Raw genomic sequence first — 18473 nt, forward strand, 5'->3', positions numbered from 1 at the left:
ACTGGACACAATAAGCGCGGCGAGCTTGCAGCAGTTTCTTCCAAATATATGGAAACTATTGAAATGTAATTCAACCCTGCTTAAATGGACTTATGTTGGTTTTTCATCGTCAAGCACATAAAGATTTGTAAGCTTTTCATTATGGGTTTGATAAAATACTAATGAAGGGCTATGAAACGTGTTTGGTTAAGGTGGGGCGTATTGGCCAGGCACTTTTTGAAATCAACGACTTTTCAAAAAAGCTTTATTACGTGTTATCAGTAATATTTTTATATGACTACTCAAGGGGCAATGCATTTGCGACTTCCTAGACTACCAAATAACCCAAAGTTTGCATAAATTGCGTTGAAAAGTAAAAAGTAATCAAGGAGTTGCCTTAGGGGGAGCATATTATACCGTCTTACCCTAATTAGACTTTGATTGGGATCTATTAGATCGACTATGTGCTTCTCGAGAACTGCTAAAAGGTAGGTTTGGATATCTGAATCACATCAGAGCTGTCAGCATTCTTCTTCATCCATCAGCGTGACGCCACAAGCTAACAGAAATGTCTATTTCACATCTACATTGACGACAAAGGGAACCATTCGTATACAGTCCGACAAAGGTTTAATCTTTTTCTTTTCTTCAGATCAACAAGTTTTCATGATCATCGTACAAAACTTTGAGCGTCGGATGAATGGTTGTTCCTTAGCCTAATTCAATTGAGCTCCTCCATTAGTAACTAATTTATGTGCGTACAGCACAGGAAAAAACGTATTGGACACAACATGTTAAAAGATACTAAACAACTTCTCAAAATTAAACTGAATACAATTTGGTTCTGTAAGACAGTGGAATTTGAATCATTTCCAACTGCGATTCCTAGAATGGGCAAACAAATAAAGAATTATTTTTGGCTGTGCAGATTTTTCCCGGATGGAAAGATAGCGAGATGAAAAAATTTGGCTCACCGGGTAGCATCATTATCGTTTTTTTTCTTGTGAGTAAATCATCGACTTTGAGGCAGAAAAGTAGGAACTTTTTTTTTCTGAAGGATGTATAGAACCCAAAAGTATCGGTAAAGTCGTTAAGTCAACCATCGTCAACTGGTGGTGTTGGATTCTGTTTTGGAATTGATGCTCTACCAGCTGTCTGGCTTCAGTGTATTTTTGGAAACTTTTCCGGAAAGTTTGCACGCCAGCCGCCAGAATCGCTAGAAAGAAAAACTATATCGGTCCATTGATTGGGGTAGATTATTTATTTGTCACTGACACAGGTTGGTTAGACTCCGCACCGCATTTATCCTCCCATTCATCGATTGACTAATGCCTAATGAGTTTTTTGTTTTCTTTCTTCCATTCCAGTATTTAATCAAGGCGACGAGGGTCGCTCCTGGTACATACTGCTCAAGGGTTCGGTCGATGTGGTCATACACGGAAAGGGAACCGTCGCGACGCTCAAGGAGGGGGACGACTTCGGCAAGCTGGCCCTCATCAACGACGCTCCTAGGTAGGTTGGGGATGAGAGTTGGGATCCTACTGTAGATTAATGAGAAGTTCTATCAATGCACTATGGTTCAGACAGCAAATTTACTACGAATACGCAGTTCGTTATTGAGACATAAAAGTAGCATAGCAGGATTTCTAGAAGTCTTGAACAGTTCGATAAGATAATTTCGCAATACTATTAGTTTTGTGTATGAAAGCCTATTTCTATAGAAGGTATTAAGAAGATCTGCTTGGACAGTATACCATATACTCGTCCCGTCGAACTGTTTTTTTTTTGTTTTTAAAGATCGTTTGAAACCTATAAATGCTAAACATGTCCTAACCAATAATATTTCAGTTGGAATGCGGTTAAATAAAAATATAAGGTAGTGAATCATCTTCCTAAAATTATAATAAAAAAAAACTTCTTAGTATCCTTTTGAGGTCAGAATAGGTTTTTCTTCTAGACCATAGTGATAATAATTACCAAAGAAGCAAAAACATCTTGTTCTCTCACTGTACATATTTTTTGCGATGCTGTGGGTCACCACATTTTCTTCATTATCGGAATCTGGTAGCGTTTTCTTCGTTGGTCGTCGTCCTGGAAGACACCCAAAATTAATCGCTTATAATGAGTAATTTATGCAGTGACTATCCGAAGCATGACGACCACCGAAGGCAGCACCGCAATAAGGAACCCACACTAATTGGGTGAAAATTGGGGCCCTACTTTTTTACTTCCAATACTTACACCGTAATGTACACAGTTTTCCTGAGGTAGCTGACAGCTAATTTTCAATAACCTTTTTTCTTAATCCCTGCTTCATATAACCGGGGGCGACTAACCGCAAAATTATGAAACCCATAGAGCGGCAACCATCGTGCTCAAAGAGAACAACTGTCACCTGCTGCGCGTGGATAAGGAACACTTCAACCGGATCCTGCGGGACGTCGAGGCAAATACGCTGCGGTTGCAGGAGCACGGCAAGGACGTACTAATTCTGGAGCGGGTTGCAAAACAACGAGGACACTCGGCTTTCAAGTAGGAACTAGCAATCAACACTCGTAGCACTATCCTTGCTTACCTACACTCACACGTACTGTCAGTAATTGATCAAGAGAGCTTCATTTTTGTTTTTGTTTCTCACATTACATCACATAATTTTGTTCAACAGCATGCGAGTTACCAACAAATTCTGATTAAAGCATCTTATGTAAGGGCTGTTGAATAACTAATATATGTACACTGATATCATATTCTAATAACAGGAATTTGGAAACGCATGTTGTAAATGTACCCGTTTTGTCTATCACTAAACTGGCTTTGATTTCTTAATACATACCACTAATCAATATAGAACATTGTACTTCCTATCAAAATATCGGTTTATTTTTAGAGATCCTTTGGCATTTCCGTACAGTTAGTGCCCAGAAAAAGCAAAAGCTGTAATACACTATTCGACACTAGCAGCGCATAATCCACGATAATTTTTTTCCTCATTTTGCTTCATGTGCAACTTAACTTTAATTCGCGGAAAAGCTTTCAACGGAGGCTAGAGGATGCTTGTTTGCATATCGCTCAAATTAATCATAATCGCTTTTAGCTCCGACAACAACGGATGACATGAAGCTGAGGTAGGAAAAAAATGCGATCGATAATTTGATAAACGACGTCGAAACGAGAAAAAAAGGGCGACGATGAACATCGTTAATATGTCAAGTTGATGAAGGGAGTATCACCTATAATGGAATGTAGAGATTATCTCGAAGAAAAACTGCTCGTAGGGGACGCGCATCTTGGAGGTTGAGAATATATTCCGGTTGTTGAATTCGGAAAGGTAATTTGATTTTCTTTGATTGCGATCACACAACACTTTCTTGGAAGCTGTGCACCTTTTTCTCTTCAAATAATATGAGGGTGTGCTTATCTGTTCCAACGAATAAGTCCCTTTTCTATTTATTATACGGCTTTACCTACGTTTCGAAAAGGGTTAAAGCTCCCTTAGCCTTCCTACAGTGTTCGGGTCAATATGAATCGCACTTTTAAATAGAAATATCGTTTTAACCTGTTGCGTGGAGGTTTGAAACTTATTAGCTTTTCTTATTTCGTGGAAAACTATGTTCGTAACCGTTGACCCACTTTGTAGAAGTTAAAAAAAATCTCACACTAACGAAATTGTCATTTTGACCCGAATTTGACTTAGCAATATCTCCGGCATTTCTTAGCCAAATTTACATATTTATATACCCGAACTAATCGTCAACTCATAAATTTTCCGAAACTGACCAGATTGATAATCGGATACACCCAAATTCTGTAATCGCCAATAGAAAGATTGTCAGCTGGCCACTTTTGAATGAACATACATTAGGGGAGGAGTTTCGGTTGTGGGCACCGTTCGGTTATGCACCCCTATGTATCTTTTGACAGATAAGAGATGCTGACATTCTGACAACCGTCATTTGGTTGCTATAATAGCATGATGTTTTGTGCTCAATATCAAACCGGATGGGCATCTCTACTTTGAACTAGAAACAAATAAATTTTTCGCACAAGAAAAACAACACGAAAGTTTTTTTTGGCCTTTTTCAAAGTGTCATAAATTAAAGGATTTAATTCAAAAAGTGAGTTCTAATGCGTATTTACACAGTAAATTTAATCTATTTTGAGGCCCAATGTCGATTGCCATCAAAATTTTAGCGCGATTTTTTTTTCTTCTCGTTCCAAAAAGGCTGCGAAATTCGGTTGTGGGCACCTTTATTGGTTCGGTTATGGGCAACCTCATTTTATTGATAAATCATTCAATATCATTTTACTTGTCCCTTAACTTATTAATAACGTTTTAAGGCAGTTTTTATAATTAGTTTGACATAATTGTTCGAAATAATGAGTTTATTTAATATTTTTGTTCTTTGGGCATGTCTAGTCATTATACACACACTTTTTAGAACAAAGCGTTGACCGATTTGCTTGAATTCGACGGGGAATGCTTTCCCAAATTTACCTATTGAAAATTGGTCAGATCGGACTATGGGATCAAAATTTATGGCCAAAATATTATTTTTTGAAATGAACGAGAAAGGCACTATTGCCGCTAGGGTGATTAATCAGGATTTTTTTGACTGTGATACATACCAATAAAACGTAAATCAATGAAAAATTAAAACCCATTTAATTAAAGTGCTATTTAGACCTTTCTTATGTGATTTTTTTCAACATCCTCCTTAATGCACCGAGGGAGGCATCATCACTGCTAGGTGAATTGATTTGAGTTTTTTTAGCGTCTCCTGGCTTTTAGAATGAATAAACTATTCCTTGTCTTTAAATCTGGGTGGTTTTTATTCATGCTTCTTTATTTTTAGCTAAGTTTTCAAGGGTGCCCACAACCGAACCACGAAATGAAAATGTCCAAAAATGTCTAATTTTCTAAATTGTCAATATTTTTTTTCTAAATCGATGAAATCATATTAATTTCTTCGCTAGTAGTAAGGTTATAAGTTTAGCTTTCGATTGCTATGCAAATGTCGACATAAGATCAACCAGGGCCAAAGTTATGGACCAAACACAAAAGGATGCCCACAACCGAACCTCCTCCCCTACATAATAAGTAATACCGCGCAACAACCAATTTTTTATTGTTTTTATGCGTAAATGCCCTAAAATTATATCAAAGATATGGAATGTAATGCTGTTAATATTCCTGCAGATGATCTAGGTTCTCCAAATCATTCTGAAGTTCAGACCTAAAGGTTCTACCACGTCAACTACGCTCTGTACAAAACCACTCCTTTGACTCCACATATGAACTGTTTGTTTGAGAAACTGCATATGTAACATTTTTGGCCAAAATGAGATTTTTATATATTCTGAAACCTGTTCCAAAAAAACGTATTCTGGCAAAAAATACGAATTTTTTTTTGTTCAGGAATGTATGAATTGTTTTTCGTTTAAGAGAAACTACATATGTGCACGCAATTTGAAAACAAATATGGAGTACTGCTTACAGTTTTTGCATTAATGCACACATTTGGGGCCCTCCTTAGCCGTGCGGTAAGACGCGCGGCTACAAAGCAAGACCATGCTGAGGGTGGCTGGGTTCAATTCCCGGAGCCGGTCTAGACAATTTTCGGATTGGAAATTATCTCGACTTCCCTGGGCATAAAAAGTATCATCGTGTTAGCCTCATGATATACGAATGCAAAAATGGTAACTTGGCTTAGAAACCTCGCAGTTAATAACTGTGGAAGTGCTTAATGAACACTAAGCTGCGAGGCGGCTCTGTCCCAGTGTGGGGATGTAATGCCAATAAGAAGAAGAAGAAGACACACATCGAAAAGTTACTTAAAAATCACTCAGACGCATATGAATGCTGGAAACGGCATAAATCTAATCCACAAAAATGGAAAAATTTACCTCTACTGCGCAACCAAGCTAATTGAGAAATTAAACAAAGAAAACAAGAAGATTTCACTTCTCAATTGAGTGCTGAACTTCCCGCAAAGCAACTCTGGACAAATATTAGACGGCTTGGTTTGAAACATACCAACACTCAAGTAGGTGGAGGTGATGTTGTGGCTCAGGGCCGGATTTAGCCGGAAGGGGGCCCCGGGGCCGACGGTATGTGGGGGCCCCAGAATGTACAAAAAAGGTTGGTTTTGGTACATAAGATTTGTTGAGATTCAATAGATTCAATTGTTGCATCTCCACAACTGTGTTTCTCGCCGACTGGAAAGTCGCCAAGGTTATTCCTATCGGTAAAATTGAAAACACTATAATTGAGAAGGATTATCGTCCGATTTCTATACTTTGCGCTCTATCAAAAAAATTTGAAGCAATTTTATCAAAACAATTGAATGAGTATCTCACCCCTAATGAATGCCCATTGCAGTCGGACTACAGGAAAACATGCAGCACGGATACTGCACTAATCAAAATTGATAATGATATTAAAAAAGCTCTGGACAAGAAGAACATTACAATTATGGCTCTTCTGGATTTTAGTAAAGCCGAATCCATTGATCATCGATTACTATGCAATAAGCTTAAACATAATATTATGTTAGATCATTTATCCGTAAATTTTTCGCAGTACGCGTATGAAATTGATTAACATGCCACTAATTAAAGTGGGTGATGATCTCATTGATTATTCAAATATTGTTAAAAATTTGGGTCTTATGATGGATTCAAACCTTAACTGGTATGCTCAAGTTAACGCCTTCTGCAATAAAGTTTATTATGCTAGTTTTGCTGAGATATTGCACTCCTCAACATATAAGAATCCAATTGGCTAGACCACTTTTGGTTACGGCGATACGCTGTTTGGTCTAGTTTCCATGAAAAATTTAAACAAATTGAACTTAGTATTAAATGATGTCACAATATATGCTTTCAATCTTAAAAATACGAGCATATATCAAACTACCGGAATCAATTACTTGGATGCAATCTCACAAATCACCTCAATCTTAGAATGTATATTCAAGTCCATAAAATAATAAATTTCTTTGGGTATGTTCGATCCTCACGAGTATCAACACTTATCGTTCCGAGATGTAACTCAAATGATCTAAAAGTATCCTTTCGCCACCGTGCTGTAAAACTTTGGAACGATTTACCAGACATTGCAGGAGTGAACGAGAAGAGAAAAAATTGATGCGTTTTGTTGTATTAAATAAATAAATAAAATAAATTTAAAAAAATATTTACAGAATTACATTTGGCGGATTATCAAGAAAATTTCTAATCCATAAATTATCTAGACCGGGCCAGAAGTTTAATCCAGGCAGCATCGCATCTTCCCGCACGGCAAAGGAAGGCCTTATGTAGAAGTCGTTTTCATAATTTCAATTCCCAAATTCGGGCCAAATATAATAAAAGGATTATCTTTTCTCTTTACTTTGTTAGGTATAGACGTTTTTATTGAATAATACTTTATTGCTTCCTTTTGCCTTTTACCAAGAAAACGTATTCATTTAAAGAAGCCATACCCAACAAATTATAATATCCTCCCTTCACCTTATGCCGAGCAGATGCTTTGTTTCAAAGAAGGTATTATCAACTTCTTTCGCCTCATACCAGGCAGACGCATCTTTTTTGAGAAGATTTTACCCCTACCATCGCCTTATTTCGGGCAGATGCGTTATTTTGAAGAAGACATTATTAGCTCCTTTCGCCTTATACCAAGCAGACGCATCCGTTCAAAGAAGGCATTATCTTTCAACTTTGCCTTACACCGGACAGATGCGTCAATTAATAGAAAGGACTACCTCCTTTCTTTTCTTTATACCGAGCCAACGTGTCCATTTCAAGAAGGCATTTTTTCCTCAACTTGTCTTATACCGACCAGATTGCATGTAATTAAGCAGAATTCAGTTAATATTTCAATGATAATCATTCTAACTGAATTCCACCAAATGGCATGCCGCGGAATGGCTTTCGATGTAAATATACATTCCGCGAAATGTTTTTCAGGAAACAAGAATGCATTTTCCGCGAAATGTGTTTCGGAGATTTTATTTATTTATTTTTTATTTATTTTGCTTATTTCATCTGACTGTGTCGTCTACATGAAAACTTAAAACTAAAGGTCAGTTGATAAAAAATCTGTTTAGCCGTTGACGAAACGCGGATGAACTGATGTTGAAGTCGAATTGGTACGACACCTCGTTGAAATGGCGGATCATAGCGACAAAGCAGCTATTGGCAGCATAATTGGTGTTATGCCTTTCTTCGGAGAGCAAATCTCTAGGTCGAAGGGATCGTGAGGGTGCATACAATGGATTTTTTTTAACAAATCTGGCACGTCTTACTCGGATAACAGAAGTTTGGCGATGAATACGGCATGCGCCACACTTCTCCGCTTATCAAGAGTATCTAGCACCAGCAGACTACAGCGATCAGCATACGGTGGTAAATTCAGCGGGTCCGTCCATGGGAGATGGCGCAGGGCATATCGTACGAACTTGCGTTGCACAGCTTCAAACCGAGCAGTCCAAACAGCTTGATATGGATTCCAGACAGCAGAAGCAAATTCGAGTTGAGAGCGTACCAATGAGCAGTACAAGGCTTTGTAGCATAAAGGATCGCGGAATTCATTTGAGATTTTAAAAATAAAACCAAGCTGGCGATTCGCTTTGTCGATCGTAGTTGAAAAGTGGCGTCTGAAAGTTAGCCTGTCATCCAACACGACGCCTAGATCTTTAACATGATCCACACGTTGTAAAGTTGTTCCTGCGATACTATAATCGAAAACCACGGTTTCGGCAGTGCGATGAAAGCTTATTACGTAACACTTTGAAACAGCCAGGACCATCATATTACGCTCACACCAACATTTGAATAAATCCAGGAGCTTCTGCAATTCTTGGCAGTCCGCCAGATTTCGAATAACGATGTATAATTTGAGATCGTCTGCAAACATCAACAGCAGGCCTCCACGCTGCAGGATAAAAGTTACGTCATTCACGAAGAGCGAAAACAGCAATGGACCCAGCGTGCTTCCTTGGGGGACTCCGGAGCCGTTCGAAAAACAATGGGATGAGTGATCTCCAATGATGACGGTCACTTGACGTTGCACTAGATATGATCGAAGCCAGTTGCAGAATGTTGTAGAGCATCCCATTTTTCAAGTTTTGCAAGCAGTATGTCGTGATTCACTTTATCAAATGCTGCTTGTAGATCAGTATACACGGCATCGACTTGGAGCTTTTTGCGCATATTATCCATACAATATGATGTAAAACTGACAACCCTCGCGGTAAGAATGTCGAAGATCTATCCTTCGTGTCATTCAAAGTCACTGTTCCCCGAAACAACTGCAACACAGTTGGTGATAGCTGGTATTGGCCGGATGGAATTGCAGTTCGCGTGTTCGAGCCTACATCAAAAAACGGATCTGCAACACGTCTCCCAATAACGCAGTAATCTGTTCCAGTGCAGTAATGCTTCAATCGGGACAAACAACGTTCCCTGTTTCATCAGGTAAGCCCTTGAACGGTATATGTCCCGCCGAAGCGGCACGAGATACTGCACCAAAATTAAATGAAGACTCAATGTTACAGTTTGATGCCATTAACCGACAAGCCCGTCCGTCTTCTGGGCTTCAGTCATTTGATGATCCATTAGGCTTTGATGTACACCACTCGCCACCACTTTTTACCTATTACGACGTAATGGATTCAAGCACATGCCACTTGGCAGCACTTCCTGTTTCCCCGGGTAAGTTTGACAGTGGTATACTGCCGTTCTACGCATAATTGTCCCATGTACATAGGAAATCCCAGCAAACATGGGACAACTATGCGTATGACCGCAGTATATGTCCTGCCGAAGCCAAAAAGGATACTGCATCGTTTTTGAAAAGTAATTTGCAATTACAGTCTGCTACCGAGAGCTTTACGGATGATGATTTAATTTCAACTAGGGCAAAAGATCCGATAGTCGTGGGTGTTCCTATAGTTGCGGTAGTGTTATTTTAACAAAATCTACGTATTTAACGCAGCAACCCATATTGTCTATCAATTTGTTGACCTGTCATTACTCGAAATAAAAGAAAACAGATAAGAAAATTCCTCCAAATCGGTAAAGTATCACTAAATTACCATATCTTTTTCTCGGCTTTGCACCAATAGTTGCGGTAGTGTTCCAATAGTTGCGAGTCCCATAAGAAAACAATGGGATTCGTAACTATAGGAACACAAATTAAAAAATACCGCAACTAATGGAACACTGCACCAATAATTGGAGGTATCATTTTAGGTAACAATAATGGTTTCTGCAGCGTTTGGAATACTTTTCGTTCAAAATATAATTGATGAGCTGTTGGATAAGTACTTAAGGTAAGCGACATGAAATATAGATGTGGTGTAAGCGAAGAAACAGTGGGGGAACGTGCTTAGTTCCTCCACTATTGGGTCTTTTACCCTACGACTGATGTACACGGGGCGGTCTCCAACAAATACCACTCTGCCGCACTTCCTGTTTCGTCGGGTAAGTTTGACAGTGGTATATGTCCCGCCGAAGCCCGGGATGATACTGCACCAAAAATAAGTGGTCCAACCTCATTCCAGCCCGATACTTCCGCATCCTGCAACCTTCGATTGTCCGACAGCAGTTTACGCATTTATTATCAAAATGTCCGAGGCCTGCGAACTAAAATCGATGACTTTTTCTTGTCAACTACCGACTCAAACTATGACGCTATAGTTCTTACGGAGACGTGGTTGGATGACAGAATCTATTCGGCACAACTGTTCAACAATCAATACGAGATTTTTCGGAATGACCGCAACCGGCTAAACAGTTCTAAATTACGTGGAGGCGGTGTACTGATCGCAGTAAATAGGCGTTTGAACTGCTGCCTCGACCCTGCCCCCGTCAATCCTTCTCTCGAACAGATTTGGGTAAAGATAAAAACACATCAAAGGTCGGTGAGCGTTGGCGTGCTTTATCTCCCTCCGGATCGCAAATCTGATTTGAATTGCATCGAAAATCATATTAACTCGATTGGGACTGTTTTCTCCTAACTAAGTTTGAATGATTTCGCTTTAGTATTTGGCGACTACAATCAGCCTAATTTGGTCTGGAATTCACAATCCAACAAGCCACCATCACTCGACGCACTTCGTTCAATCATCTCAGATTCCTGCTCTACTCTACTGGATGGTTTCAGCCTACATGGTCTTGTCCAAGTAAATCACGTACTTAACAGAAATAGTCGACTACTAGACCTCATCCTTGTGAATGAACCCGCTCTTTCCGAATGCTCGGTACAGGAAGCTGTCGAACCTTTGATAAATATCGATGCTGATCATCCTGCGCTAGAAACCTGCATCAACCTGCCGAGCCCAATGCAATTCGAAACATTTGATGAAGTGAACAGTTTGGACTTTCGTCAAGCGGACATAGTTGCATTGAAACGAACGTTTGATCAAATGAACTGGGAGCCTATTCGTATGGCAACCAACGTGGATGAAGCTGTTGAATATTTCACCAGTGTGGTTAACATGGCAATCGTTGAGAACGTTCCTTTGCGTCTACCGCCTCCAAAACCTGCGTGGGCAAATGCTCGACTTCGCAAATTAAAACGATTCAGATCAGCGGCACTCAGAAAATATAGCCAAAATCGCAATCCGTTCTCCAAGCAACTATTTACTCGAGCCAGCAACGAGTATCCTCTGTACAATCGATATCTATACCGACGCTACACCAAACGCATTCAGAACAATCTTCGCTTGAATCCAAATCAGTTCTGGTCGTTCGTCAGAGCAAAAAAGAATGAAGATGGCTTACCTACTGAAATTTTCCTTGGCGAACGTCAAGTCCGCACACCAGAAAATAAAAGTAATCTCCTAGCCGACCATTTTTCGCACACCTTCAGCAACCTCTCGCCATCAGCGTCTCAAGTAGATTTAGCAATTCTGAATACGCCCAGAGATTTGATCAGCCTCAACATTAAGGCTTGTACGCGACAAAATCTGGACACCTTTAAACACGTATAACTTTTAAAATAGCTCATCAACAAGTGAATTATTTCGTAGATTGATGAATGTGTGTCTGTACTTTCTGAAAATATATTTCTCATGAGTGTTACAAGTACGTAGTGAAAGATGGCGTCGGAGGAATTGCAGGTTCGGAAAGAATTGTGTGCAGTCGCAATTGAAATTCGGGTCGCTCGATCCAGAAACTGACTAAAAACATTGTGTTTTCATGTGAACACTGTTCAAAGCGTTTTAAAACTTGTCGATGCTTGTTTGACAACATCTAAAACGTTAGAGAGTAGAACAAAAACGGATTTTATGAGCCACCAGAAGGATACGAGCTCGAAACAAATTCTACTGAGGATGCCAGATCTTTCGGCACGTATTATTTCTATGAAAATTCAAATGTCACCAAGTTTCGTGCATACATCGAAGCATCGATAAGGAATGAAGCCATTTGAAGTAAAAAACGTACCGAAATAAACCAACAGCAGTTTATTTTTATTCTTAAAGTTTTGTGTCCAGATTTTGTCGCGAACAAGCCTTATCTCCGTCACCCCGGAACTGGTCGATTCGGCTATAAAGAAGCTAAAGTTCTCCAATTCACCTGGACCCGATGGATTTCCTTTCTCACTCCTGAAAAAATGTTCATCACAACTGATCCATCCTTTGACAAAAATATTCAACCTGTCCCTGGAACAGGGTGTATTCCCAAAGGGGTGGAAATCATCGTACATGTTTCCGATTCATAAAAAAGGGGATAAACGCAACATTGAAAATTATCGTGGAATAACTTCACTCTGTGCTTGTTCCAAAGTACTTGAAGTCATTGTCAACGACTCATTATTCGCAGCCAGCAAACACTACATATCATCTGACCAACACGGCTTTTATCCAAGGAGATCGACATCCACAAACCTCATACCATTCACGTCTACTTGTCTTCGAAGTATGGACTCCGGAGCACAGGTCGATGTGATATACACGGATCTCAAGGCTGCATTTGATCGTGTCGATCAACAAATTCTGCTGGCTAAGCTGAATAAGCTCGGAGTGTCTGAATTACTTATTCGTTGGTTCAAATCCTACCTCACCAACCGCGCGCTCTGCGTTAAAATCGGCACAGCTACGTCGTTTGAATTCACGAACCCATCAGGTGTACCCCAAGGCAGTAACCTAGGACCCTTACTATTTTCCATATTCATGAATGATGTCGGATTCACTATTCCACCAGGATTCCGTTATTTTTATGCTGACGACGTCAAAATCTTCATGATTATACGCTGTATCCAAGATTGCCTACTACTCCAGAATCTGGTAAAAAAGTTCGAGGAATGGTGTTCTACAAATTTCCTAACACTGAGTGTACACAAGTGTAATGTTATTACCTTCCACCACAAAAAGACCCCAATACTCTACCAATACGTGATGCACGATGCAAATCTGCAGCGTACCAGCAGTGTACGTGACCTGGGTATAATTCTGGATTCCAGTTTGTCCTTCAAGCAGCATTATGTAGATATCGTCGCAAGAGCCAACAGACAACTTGGTTTTATTTTTAAAATTGCTGACGAGTTTCATGATCCTCTTTGCCTTAAGGCTCTATATTGCTCACTTGTTCGGTCAATATTAGAATTCGGCTCGGTATTCTGGTGTCCATACCATTCGTCCTGGATTACAAGATTAGAGGCCGTTCAAAGAAGATTTGTTCGGTACGCCTTACGTAATCTTCCATGGAATGATCCAACAAACCTCCCTCCTTATGAAGAACGCTGCCAGTTGCTCGGTCTAGAGACCCTCGAACAAAAGCGATCTATCACTCAGGCGGTGTTCGTTGCAAAAATTTTAACCGACGAGATCGACTGCCCTGAAATACTGAATCAACTGAACTTCTATGCCCCGGAGCGGACACTCCGGTCCAGGAACATACTCCAGCTAGAAGGTCGATCATACAATTATGGCATGCACGACCCCATACGGTTTATCTCAGCACGCTTCAACGAGTTCTACGCACGTTCGATTTCAACGGCATCTCGTCCACCATGTTCCGGAATAGAATCAGCAGAGAGTTATTAGTCCAACTTCGTAACAATCATCGTCAGTAATAAGTTTTTGTTGTTAGTAGAGAAATAATTGTTTCAGAATGCTATGTTTTATTTAGAATGTGTTGTTTGTATATTTGTGCACTGCATGTTAAATTCGTTCAAGAAAAGATATGAGGTTTTTACGCCAATTTGAGCATGGCCAACAATGTCAACTCAAACTGGCTTTTTCCCTCATCAATTCATTAAGGCTTCAAGCCAGATGGAATAAATACCAATAAATAAATAAATAAATAAAAAAATAAATCTTAAGAAGACGACGATAGGAGGGTTAGGGATGCTCTTTTAAAAACAGGGATGGGGAGAAAGGTATTGTTTAGCAATCGATCAACTTACTGTAAGTCTTGAACCCTATAACCGATTTGAACCAAATTTGGTATCATATATTGTCTGTTTCAAGAAAACGATTTTAGTGAATGTGGGTAGATCATTTTAAAAGGGGGAGGGTGTGAGAGATGGGTTTTGCTTAGTCATCGATCGATTCAGTATAACTTTTGAACCCATTTACCGATGTCCACCAAATTTGGAATCCATGTTCTCTGTTTAAGGAAGAATAGACTGTTTTTTTAGATTGGCCCGATTTTGAACGAACATCGGGTTAATTTTTCAGGCAGGTTCACACGTGCTGCACTATTTCGGTTTTTGTTTTAGATTTTTCAAATAGTTTGAGGCTTCAAAAAAAGGTTCTGTGGGAAAGTGAGTAAGCCAAAGAATCGACTTAGACAATAAAACGAGATACAATTTTCGACGGGAAAGGTCAATTGTTATCCTTCATCGGAATCATAGTTTGCCCAGTTAAAAGCAATGATTAATGTGGCCATTTGGCAGAAAGGTCGTTTGGCATAACGGCCGTTGCAAACAAATCATGCTTAGTTCTTAATTTTATTTTCAACAGTTTCATATATATAATTTTGCTAAGAATGACACATGCAATACAGCTAGTAACATGTTCAAAATCGAGAAATTATGTTTTGTGGAGCAATTTTACCTCAAAAATTTCATACAAACTTCGAAAATCTGAACACAAGAAAAATAGGAATACCGTTGCTATCCTGAGTATACTGTAACATGTTTATTATAATGAACTCTTATTTACGGATCAGCTCCAATTCATCAAAAATGCGAAGACTTCGTAGAGTTTAAAGTACCATGGATGTCCTGGGCACACTGTGCCATCCCAAGCAGCACAACTTGTTTCACTGCTGAACATTTCACTGTGTTGCAACTAATCGGAAAGAAACAATCTTTGCATATATGCCATCAAATATAACTCTCTTTCAATCTAAAAAGCGCAAGGGGTGAAGCCTACGGAAACGTCCTTCGATTGCAGTAAAATTGCAATAATGTTACAAAATGCTACAGCGGAAAAAATAAAAATAAACATATAAAACTGGATCGATTCTTTAATAGTCCTTGATAGTCCCTCACTCTACCACAGCATTCAACTCTTCGAAGGGACTGCATGTTGGCTCACCATAAGAACCGCATACGATTATGAAGTTTTACACTCAGGTTTCCTGTTACTTGATTGCATCATCACCGGAATAAATTGTAAGATGTCAAAAATTTGAACGATGGTATCTGTAACTTAGTTCAAACAAACAATTCGATTTTGAAAGACGCATTGAATTTACATGATAAAAAATATGCAACTTAATGATTTTGTTTCGTGTATGCCACATGCAGTGCAGTATACTTTGGTTGTTTGTTCCAAATGGCAAACGCGTACTGCATTGCAATGTTGATGAAATATTGATCACAATTCTAACGTTTTTGACATATTGATGTAACATTTGGCCGAATAGGTCATTTGGAGGAATAGGACATTTGGCAGAATAGAACATTTTCTCACTTCTTAAAAGACCTTTTCGGCCAAAACACCTGTTTGGCCAAATGACCTATTCCGCCAAAAGACCTATTTGGCCAAATGACCTATTCGGCCAAACGACCTATTCGGCCGAATTACCTATTCAGCCAAATGACCTGTTCGGCAAAATGTCCTATTCAACAAAATGTCCTATTCGGCCAAATGTCCTTCGGCTATTTGACCCTTTCGGCCCAAAAAGGGATATTCGGTCCTTCGGCTAAATGGCATTCGGTCGAACGGTATTCGGACAAACGATGCTCCCTCCAATGAAAACTTTAAGTACAGCCCTATGATTGGCTGTACGAACTGTAGACGTAGAATACGAGGCTACTAGAATGTTTGTGACACAATCTAATAGAACATCCAATGTGTTCGTATTTTCAAATGATTGTAGCAATTAATCGAGGTCGAGGTTGTACAAAACCGCGAGTCTTTCGGTTCCCCAAAGCTAACAGTATTGTATAAGAATTATGAAAAAATATATTAAAACATGATCTCAACTTCGTAACGCTTCACAGCAAATGAGCCTTCCAAATGAATGCAATGCATCGAAAACAAAGAAGTATTCTACACTCCAAAAATATTTTGATACTGTCGTTGATGACAAGGAAAGAAAAGGTGAGACAGAACGACCAAGGCAACGGTTCGTACAATGGAGTTTGAATCAAATTTTGCGGCTGTGTGTTATGGAACGTACACACGGTCAAGCAGTTTGACAAACATTGACTCCACCTCTCGTTTATTCAAACATCCATCAAGTTTTACCAACAGCGGCACGAACAATCAATTTATTCGACCAACAATATCACATACGAATGACCGAAGCGCCAACTTGAGCACCAACCATCAAAAAATATATGGGAGTTTGTCCAACTTCACTACAAATGTTCAAACATGTTCGACAAATCTAATGCAGCGTACGCACCAGTCAAGCTGTTTGACGAACATTGACTCCACCTCCAAGAAAACGCTTTGGTTGCTGCTTTGTTTGAACGTGTGTGAAGTTGTTCGAACAACCATTTGACATTTGGCTTTCGTCAAACAGCTTGACTGGTGTGTACACTGCATTAGATTTGATTAAAAGTTTTAATACTGGAAATGCATGTATTAATTTTTTTTTCTACTTCTTCCTATTTTTCTTGTTATATTTCAATTTCCACAGTTATTAACTAAAAGCTTTTTTATACCTTTTCCATATTGTGTGGCAAACACAGTGAATACTGTTCGCTCTGAGCGACATGAATGCTTTCTACCCGAAAACATCCCAGACCTGACCCACAATCGAATTCGCTATCTCCGGATTTACAGTTTTACGCCTTTGTTCACGAGAGAAAATAGAGATGCGGACACTGAGTGTACTAAATTTAAATGAAATCTGCAATTGAAGATATAAATTTATATTTTTCAAAAAAGTATATATCATTATTAAACCATAATCTGAAAAACTTATCGCAGCATCATTCTTTCTTTTATTATTCTGTATCTCCCACAATTTATTCCTTTTTCAATGTGCATGTTCCTAAGAAAACTTTAATTAAGAAAATTTGCAGCTTTTGTATAATCCATCCCTGCGGTAAAATAGCAACAACTCACTCCCGTCATCATCTCATTTGCACGTTCAAACAATAAGAATAAAGACAACCATCTCGCCTGATTCATTTTCCATTCTGGCTTTGTTTTCCCACCTATTATCAAACATGCTTTCCTTCCACAAAGCAGCACGTACCTTCCCCCTAAGCCCACCTTCCATGACTCTCCTTTCTAATTAGAAAATCGAAACTTACTCCCTTGCAGATACACTGTGATGTCCGGCACGCCACAAAAGATGCTGGAACACCTGCTGGAGACAAGACTGGGCGGTCAGGCGGGACCAAACGATCCATTTTTGGACGACTTTCTACTGACCCACATTGTGTTTATGCCGACGCCGATTCTGATCGATGAGCTGGCGAGCACGTACCATGCGGACACCGAGGTGGACATGCGAACCGCCAGCGAGGAGGACCAGGAGTACTTTATGACCTGCAAGCGGCGGGTGGTGCAGTTTATCCAGCGGTGGGTCCTGGCGGTGCGGCACGCCGTGTTTGACGATCCGCTGGCGGTGGAGTTTATTGAGGTAAGTTACGCCGAACAGCCATTCATGCTTTTGATTACCCTAGAACCACGGACGACAGACGGGCAAGGCAAGACATCGCTGTTAGCGATGCTGATGACGACTAATATGTGTGTTTTATTGTTTGCATGTGGATTTTGGCAATGGTAAATAATAATTACCAAATCAATAAGATTGATTTGGATTCTCTACTAATTTTATCATTGATGAATACGCGTACAACGTAGCTCGTCGAAATTTCAGATAGGTCCTTCACCTAACCTAATTTGAGCTCACTGATTCCGGATAGGTGATACCTCAACTCTGCTTCCAAAATAACCACAGCTAATTCAAAGTATTGAGTACGGCGCGAACGACCAACACCACTTTCTTTCACCTACATTATGTCTTACTCGCAATTAAAACCATTTCCCATCAAGTTGAGTACCATCCCTCCTTAG

The 18473-nt window shown here is 39.6% G+C and overlaps 1 protein-coding gene across 5 annotated transcripts in view; it reads left to right on the forward strand.

Annotated features, from left to right (window-relative positions):
- Positions 1 to 18473, forward strand: part of LOC134218388 (rap guanine nucleotide exchange factor 4) — a 666467-nt gene that overhangs the window by 532502 nt on the left and 115492 nt on the right. For 4 of the 5 annotated variants that reach the window (XM_062697317.1, XM_062697322.1, XM_062697319.1 and 1 more), the window contains 3 exons: positions 1347 to 1491; positions 2338 to 2511; positions 17715 to 18036. In XM_062697317.1, the coding sequence (XP_062553301.1) occupies positions 1347 to 1491; positions 2338 to 2511; positions 17715 to 18036 (641 nt within the window). The remainder of the gene's footprint in view (positions 1 to 1346; positions 1492 to 2337; positions 2512 to 17714; positions 18037 to 18473) is intronic. The other variant, XM_062697318.1, reaches the window with a different exon arrangement.

This window comes from Armigeres subalbatus, chromosome 2 (genome assembly GCF_024139115.2).
Source record: "Armigeres subalbatus isolate Guangzhou_Male chromosome 2, GZ_Asu_2, whole genome shotgun sequence".
Lineage (NCBI taxonomy): Eukaryota > Metazoa > Arthropoda > Insecta > Diptera > Culicidae > Armigeres > Armigeres subalbatus.